Source organism: Engystomops pustulosus, chromosome 2, assembly GCF_040894005.1.
Source record: "Engystomops pustulosus chromosome 2, aEngPut4.maternal, whole genome shotgun sequence".
NCBI lineage: Eukaryota > Metazoa > Chordata > Amphibia > Anura > Leptodactylidae > Engystomops > Engystomops pustulosus.
The window spans coordinates 10,212,693-10,221,312 of NC_092412.1; the positions used below are offsets into that span (position 1 = coordinate 10,212,693).

The following is an 8,620-nucleotide window of genomic DNA, read 5'->3' on the forward strand; positions in this document are numbered from 1 at the left end:
CGAGATCCGCGTGCTGACCATGGGCACGAAAATAGCTCCAATGGGTTTATGAGATTTAAGTGTTTTGCATAACATCGCATTGCATAACAAATTCAAAAAAGCCGTTACACGCAGATATGCTGGAAATAGCATGGCGTACGGTATATATGAAGATTGCACACTCACTGTTTAATGTCCAGAAACTGAGCCCTCCTCTTCTGGACGCCTGCAAAATAATCTGGGAAAATGGCGACTCCTAATAGTCAGGTCCTCATGATCACTGGTATGATGAAGTATATTGGGGCACATTTACTTACCCGTCCCGTTGACGCCGCCGATCCGGAATGTCCGACGAGGATTCGGAGCTGCCACGATTCACTTACATCGTGCACCCGATTTCTTGAATGTGTCGCTTCCCCGCTGAGATCCGCCGGAGTTCACCTTCTTCTTCCCGGTGCATGTGACTGCTGACCTTGCGACACAATTTGATTTTTAAAGTCTGCGGTTTGTTCGAATCAGTCGGGTTGTCCGACGCCCACGCCCCCGATTTGTGTCAGATGAAAGCTGGCGCCAATGCGACGCAATCTGATTGTGTGCGGCAAAAACCCGGGGCAATTCAGCGCAAAACGGAAAACTTGGGGAAACCCGACGGAAATGCGTCCGACGAACCCTTAGTAAATGTGCCCCAATGTCTATATCCCAGTAATGTAAGTAGTTTTGTCAAAACTGGTCTGGGGGCTCCCCCTCGTGGCAGGGCTCCCCCATCACCAAACTTTTCACAGAACCAAGCTATAAAAATTCCACTGGCTGTACCCTTCCACTTTTTCTGGTACCCCTAGCAGCTGCAAGTTATTTCTCCTAAGGTGGTTCTCTATATTCTCCAATATTTTTATTAACGTAAACACATTATTGATCACTCTGCAGGTCTTGGGTGACTGGTGGCAGGTGGACTCACCACCGGCTCCATTCTAGCAAATTGCTCCACGAGCCGGAGTTCCCACAGCTGGGCTGTTTTTCTTTGCTAGAGCAGACAGGCCACCCGGCCTTCCATTACGCTCCTTCGGCATCTTGCAGGTGCCCATGGTCAGCACGCGGATCTGGAGGTTGCAAGTACTCAGAGGGTGCACGTATAGACAAAAATCTAAATCTACCTCTGAAATCAGATTTAGTTAATGAATCTTGTATCTTCTTTATCTCACGACCCCAGACAATTATTTTCTACCTTCAACTCCCTCCTCTGTCCTCCAGCTCCTGCACTCACTTTTCTAATTTGTGTCCAGGACTTCATTTCACACTTCAAAGACAAAATGACGCCACGGAACAAATTGTCTACCCGGAACCACCTAGTTTCTGACCGGGTTCACCTTCTGAGACTGTCCTGACCAAAGTTTTGAATGACCTCCTGTTTGCCAAATCCAAACACCACTACCTCTCCTCCTTCTTGATCTGTCCTCTGGTTTTGGTACTGTAGACCGGGGGTCCCCAAACTTTTTACACAGGGGGCCAGTTCACTGTTCCTCACAGTAACGTCATCAGGTTGCTGCATCTTAAATAGGCTGTGCGGCAGAGGCAGGTATTATACCTCCGCGCTGGCCTTGGAATTGCTTGTCTGTGCATCTTATAGATGTGCAGGAAGCAATTATTGAAATACTGATGGTCAGAGCATCAATGGAGTTGCTGGGCACAGGTGCGGCTCCGATGCATCCCATCTTACTCCACTCACATGACCCCCCCCCCAGCGTCCAAACCAACCTTGTGCCAAGGCCTAATCTCCTCTGCCCGGCGACACCACCACAGCCCGTACTGGCCCCCCATTAATGAAATGTCCACATCAGATACCCCTTTTACAGAAATATCCACAGCAGAGAACCTCCTTTTAATGAAATGTTCACAGCAGAACCCTTTCCTTCACTTAAAGGTCCATATTGAGCCCCTTGGAAAAATAACTCTACTCACCTCCAGCTTCTCTCTCCGGCTCCGTCCTCTTCTCTGTTGGCCCGCGTGCAACAGGTCACGCAGCAGCGACCCCGCCAAGTCATAGTGTGTGTGTCCGGGCAGCAAGAGGAGATTGTGGGTAGAAGAAGCCGGAGGTGAGCACAGCGTTTTGTTTGTTTTAACCTGGCATACTTCATATAGGACTCCACCTCTTCTCCTCATCCCCTCTCCGTTGGTGTCCCAAAAGAGTCTGTTTTAGGATCCCTACTCCATCTACACCTACATCTGTAAGTCGAGTGTTCTTAAGTCGGGGACCGCCTGTACATTTACAGTAAGAAGAGAACAAAAGCAAATACAAATAAAAAGTGAAGAGAGGACCCTGCGCGTGAGACCTGTACGGGAGGGTGGATGGAGGCACAAGGGAGGAAGCAGTGCGGTTATTGTGTGTTGTAGGAAATACTAAACAGATTGGTTTTCATGTTTTGTCTGAAAAGAGTTTTGGCAGAGAGTTCCAGAGTATGGAGGAAGCACAGGAGAGTGAATGGTGATAGATTAAAGCTGAGATCTAAATTTTTGGCCAGACGTCTCGTCGCTTCTAGCCTATCAGTGTCTATCAGCCATATCCTCATTTTCCTCCCACTTTCTAAAACGTAACATAGAAGAAATGTATAATCATATTTTTTCCTCCATGTAACGGATCTCTCCCACCAGACCCATCCATCACGATTAATGGCTCCACACTCTCCCAGGTCCTAGGAGTCTCTGCTGCCTATAACTCTGCTCTGTCCCCCCATAGCCAGGTCCTCACTACAACCTGCTGCCTCCATCTCTAGAACATCTCTCACATCTGATCCTCAACCCGGAGTCTACAATATTACAAGCCCCTCATCATCTCCCACTTGGACTACTGCAATATCCTTCTCTGTGGTCTCCCAGCTAACTCTCTAACGCCCCTCCAATCTATCCTGTACTCTGCTGCCCGGCTAATCCATCTGTCTCCTCACTTCTCCTCGGTGCCAGTGTCTCCACTGGTTACACATTGTACAACAAATTCAAATACTAACCATGACTTACAAAGCCGTCCACACCCTGTCCCCTCCATATATCTCCCACCTAATCAGCCAATACCGTCCCACACGTAATCTCTGAGCCTCACAGGACCTTCTACCTATCCGACTATCTGTCTCCAGGACTTCTCCCGTCCAGAGCAGATGGACCATTTTGCTTTATTTAGGACTGATTCCACTCAGTGGGGCACATTTACTTACCCGTCCCGATCCCCGCTGTTCGTTGTCCGACGTCCACACCCCCCGATTTGTGTCGCCGATGCGCCACAATCTGATCGCGTGAGCCAAAAACCTGGGGCAATTCAGGGCAAAACGGTAAAAAGTCAGGAAACCCAACTAAAATGCGGTGCTTGGACCTTTAGTAAATGTGCCCCAATATTTATTTCGATGTTCTACCACCAAGTACCGGGTGTGTGTGTATATATATATTACGGAATAACTACAATAACAACAGAATAATAATGTAAATGTTGGCAGCTATACAAGACCCCGAAATTACCGCCACACCACGACCACTGCCATTACCTCTACATGGTCACTGAATAATACCGCCTACAAATACTGAATAACTCCGCCCTACTAGTAATGTGGGGGATATTATTTCAGAAAAGTATACAAATTATAAATGCGTCTCTCCACAGACCCTACAAGTGATTATTATTATATATGATGACTTGTTATTTCTGGCTCGGCTTGTAGTATCATCTCTCCCCGAGGTTTCATGACTTCTATCTGATTGGATTTTAAACTAATTACATGGCAGCGTATTGTAATATTAATTACTATAAATGATGTCACTTTACTTCTGCTCGTAACTGGGAAAAAGAAATCCTCCGAGTTTAATTTCTTGGTTATATTTTCCAGGAGATGAAAGTACAAGAGGTTCCCATGGACGTCCCCCCTCATCTCCTTGTGGTGAAGTAGAAGATAATCAGTCACATCTTTCCACAGAGGAGGGAAATCATGGAGATAAGAGGCAGTTTTCATGTCCTGAATGTAAGAAGTCTTTTAGTCAAGAATCAAATCTTCTCATTCATCTTCAAAGTCACGAAGGAGAAAAGGTTTTTTCATGTTCAGAATGTGAGAAATACTTCATTAGGAAATCAAGTCTTGATCAGCATATAAGAACTCACACAGGGGAGAAGCCATTCCCATGTAATGTATGTGGGAAATGTTTTGGCCAGAAATCACATCTTGTAAGACATCATAAAACTCACACAGGCGAGAAGCCATTTTCATGTTCAGAATGTGGGAAAAGTTTTAGTGTGAAATCAGACCTTGTGTTCCACCAGAGAATTCACACAGGAGAGAAGCCATATCCATGTACTGAATGTGGGAAACGCTTTGTTTCAAAATCAAAGTTTGCTGAACATCAGAGAAGTCACACAGGAGAGAGACCATTTTTATGCACTGAATGTTGGAAATGTTTTGTTTCAAAATCGCATCTTATTAAGCATCAGAGAAGTCACACAGGAGAGAAACCATTTTTATGTACTGAATGTGGAAAATGTTTTCCTGCGAATGCAGATCTTCAAAGACACCAAAGAACCCACACAGGAGAGAAACCATTCCCATGTACAGAATGTGGGAAATGTTTTGTTTCACAATCCTCTCTTGCTGAACATCATAGAAGTCACACAGGAGAGAAACCATTTTTATGTACTGAATGTGGGAATTGTTTTACGAAGAATGGTGATCTTCTAAGACACCAAAGAATTCACACAGGAGAGAAACCATTCCCATGTACAGAATGTGGGGAATGTTTTACCTATTTATCACATCTTTTAAAACATCAGAGAATTCACACAGGAGTGATCCCATTTTCATGTCCAGAATGTAAAAAATGTTTTACTACGCAATCACATCTTATTAGACATCAGAAAATTCACACAGGGGAGAAGCCATTTTCATGTCCTGAATGTGGGAAATGTTTTGCTAGAAATGAAGATATTATGAGACATCAAAGAATCCACACAGGAGAGAAGCCGTTTTCATGTAATGAATGTGGGAAAGGTTTTATTTCAAAATCATATCTTGCTTCACATCAGAGAAGTCACACAGGAGAGAAACCATTCCCATGTACTGAATGTGGGGAAAGTTTTAGTTATTTTTTGGATCTTTTAAAACATCAGAGAACTCACACAGGAGAGAAGAAATTTTCATGTCCAGAATGTGAAAAAGGTTTCAGTACGAAATCACATCTTATTAGACATCTGAGAAGTCACACAGGGGAGAAGCCATTTCCATGTCCTGACTGTGGGAGATGTTTTGCTAGAACTGAAGATATTATAAGACATAAAAGAATCCACACAAGAGAGAAGCCGTTTTCATGTAATGAATGTGGGAAATGTTTTCGCCAGAAGTCATATCTTGCTACACATCAGAGAAGTCACGCAGGAGAGAAACCATTCCCATGTACTGAATGTGGGGAAAGTTTTACTTATTTATCAGAACTTTCAAAACATCAGAGAATTCACACAGGAGAGGAGCAATTTTCATGTCCAGAATGTGAAAAATCTTTTACTACAAAATCACATCTTACTAGACATCAGAAAACTCACACAGGGGAGAAGCCGTTTCCATGTCCTGACTGTGGGAGATGTTTTGCTAGAAATGAAGATATTCTAAGTCACCAAAGAATTCACACAGGAGAGAAGCCATTTTCATGTGCTGAATGTGGGAAATGTTTTCGTTGGAGGACAGCTTTTAACATACATCAGAAAAGTCACACAGGAGAGAAGCCATGTTAATGTTCATAGTGTAAGATACGTGACCAGTTTAGATCTCTATTGCTGGATTTCCTTCCTTCGGATGACTTCTGCTGATGTCAAAAGCGTCTGTATCCATTAAAAGCTTGGATACATGGGTAGGTGAGAGGATCAATCATTATAAATTTTTAGGATATTTGACCTATATACCGTATTTTCCGGGCTATTAGGCGCACCAGACTATAAGGCGCATTACTAATAAAGGCCTTATATATGGAATAATTCCATATATAAGGCGCACCGGACTATAAGGCGCATTTCTAATAAAGGCCTTATATATGGGGCGTGGCTTCAAAACCGAGGGGCGTGGCTTCAAAACCGAGCGGAGAGGTCGCAAGCAGCGACTCTCCACAGACCCGGCTATAGGTGAGCGGTCTCCCCAGGGAGATGGGGAAGGGGGTCCGTTCAGGTGGAGGAGGGCAGCGGACCCTACTTACATAGGTCCCCGCTACCGGAGACAGCAGATCTCCAGCGGGAACTGCAGACCACGCGGCAGAAGTTGGTTCGCGCTATGGCGCCTGTTGTTCGTGCCGCGTGGTCTGCAGTTCCCGCTGGAGATCTGCTGTCTCCGGTAGCGGGGACCTATGTAAGTAGGGTCCGCTGCCCTCCTCCAGTCACTGCCCTCCTCCATACATAGGGCGCACCGGACTATAAGGCGCACTTTGGATTTCTAAGGAAATCCTAGGTTTTTATGTGCGCCTTATAGTCCGGAAAATACGGTAAATATACCTGATCGTTCCTTCCCCATGTAACTTGTTCATGCAGATGAGCCGGTGTGTTATATCCTAGATGGAGGCTTGTCCTCCCCTGTAATGGGCACAAGTCCTTCACTCGATGTAAATGGTCATGTACAAAGCCCTCGACTAGACAGATTGTCACAAAGATGGTGGAACGCTGTGACCTTGTGTTGGCGATATAGAAGTTTCCTGCTGTATAAAGTTCCCTGGTTATATGTGTTTTGTTGAGTTTGATTAACAAGATAAATTCCTTTTCGCTAGGAATATTTACGACCTGCATGATTTGCAGGGGGAGCTCCGGCCGCTACGTTTCTTAACATTACTAAAATGTTGTTTATTACTAAAGTAATAAAAACTTTTCTTTACACTAAGGAATCTCATTTTGGAAAAAAAATCCTCAAAAAATTTTTATTTTTTTTTTTGGAAAGCCTGAGCTCATCCAGTGTAGCCTGCCACACACACACACAGTGGACAAGAAAGCCGTCTATCACACAGCCGTTCTGTGACCCTCCCAGAATACAGGATACAAAATACGTAGGTTATCAGTCACGTGTCCATGTCGGTCAGTCTTTCCTTGAGAATATGTTCTGCCGATGGTCAGGAGGTCTCCACCATCTCCAGTAGCTCTTCATATGTCTTTATTCACCTGTTGTGTGTGCCTCCTCCATATGTCTGTGAAAGCCGTCCAAGACGTGAGAGCACAAGAGTTCCAGTCGTGAGAAACGTCCAGCTGACCCACCCAACCTAGCCTACCTAACCCAGCCACCATGACATTGTCTATCTAGAGGTGTGTTTGTAGGGTTAGATGTTCTGTGTCCCTATATATGGTCTTGCTATATATTTAGGCTTGATGTAATGTACAGTAGCTCATACACCAATACAGATTGTGTATGTCCTCGGCTTGTGTATGGCTATTACTTCAACCCTTCATGGTCTTGTACTAATGAATATTGTAGATACATAATATTTAACACAGTTCCAGCAAAATCATTAAGGTGCCACTTCATTACCGCTTGCAGTTCCGTCATCGTCCATCAAAATCATAAATGCGATGTCTGTCTCAGTATAGTTTGCTGTTCCACTGTCAGAATCTGATGTACTTTTTATGGACTTGTGGTGGCTGCTGTTTCTCTATCTTCTTGTGCTGCACTTTTGCTCCTCACCACTGGAGGCAGGTGAATTTTCCCTTGCCTAAGATGGTGGATTGAATAAAGTATGGGGGCCATCTTGTTTCCTGTTTGGGCCTACAAGTAAACCATGTGGCAATCTTAACATTTCTTGAGTATTGTAACTTGTTCCAGTCTCCTGCTCCCTGAACTTTCTTACCCAGACTGATCCAACCTATGTGTATCATGCCTGCTGCAAACTACACCACTACCTGCACTACTGTTACAATACCTCAGCTAGAGATGGGTGAATCAATTAGAACGAAGTGGAATTTTCGTCACGAATCCGAAGTTTGCTGTGATTCTTGGGAATAATTTTTTCCCCCCTTTATTAGCAAAATGGGGAAAAAAAACGAAGTGTTACATGGGGCAGAGAACTCCGGGAAGAAGAAAGGAACACCCTCGATTACATTCGCAGAGATGTAAGCCAATTCGTGACCGGCAGGCTTATGTGATATCACAGCCCTATAAAAACAGACGGCCATTTGCAATCCCGTTATTTCACACTGAAATTGCTGTCTCTAGCGTCTAGCTGCTTGTATTCAGTAGCTGATGGAGTGATTTTTGTTCACAGTCCAGGATGTCCGTTTTGGGGTATCTGTATACCCCAAATTTCAATTCTTTTTTGTTGCTAAAGTAGATATCAAGAAACACGTGTCAAAACCACATAGTTGATGGAGTGATTTTTGCTCAAAGTCCAGGGTGTCAGTTTTTGTGGTTCTGTAGACCCAAATTTCAATTCCTTTTTGTTGCTAAAGTAGATATCAAGAAATCCATGTCAAATCCACTTAGTTGATTAACCAATATGTCAGGCAGAGAGGTGGCAGGTGGAGCAGGCACAGGTCGCAGCACAGTAAGGGGACATAGGAGCAGGGGTGACTCTGTGAGGCCAGAACTGCCAGTGTCATCTAGTGGCAGTGTGTTGATGAACAACCCAAAGGTTCTCGATTGGTCGACTAGGTCATCCA

The 8,620-nt window shown here is 44.5% G+C and overlaps 1 protein-coding gene across 1 annotated transcript; it reads left to right on the forward strand.

Annotated features, from left to right (window-relative positions):
* Window positions 1-225: 225 nt before the first annotated feature.
* LOC140116882 (uncharacterized) lies at window positions 226-6,164 on the forward strand. Its single transcript, XM_072133316.1, has 4 exons — window positions 226-262; window positions 1,054-1,106; window positions 1,942-2,069; window positions 3,808-6,164. Exons 1-4 carry the CDS (start codon window positions 226-228, stop codon window positions 5,729-5,731), a joined length of 2,142 nt encoding a protein of 713 aa, XP_071989417.1. The 3' UTR covers window positions 5,732-6,164.
* The last annotated feature ends 2,456 nt before the right edge of the window (window positions 6,165-8,620 follow it).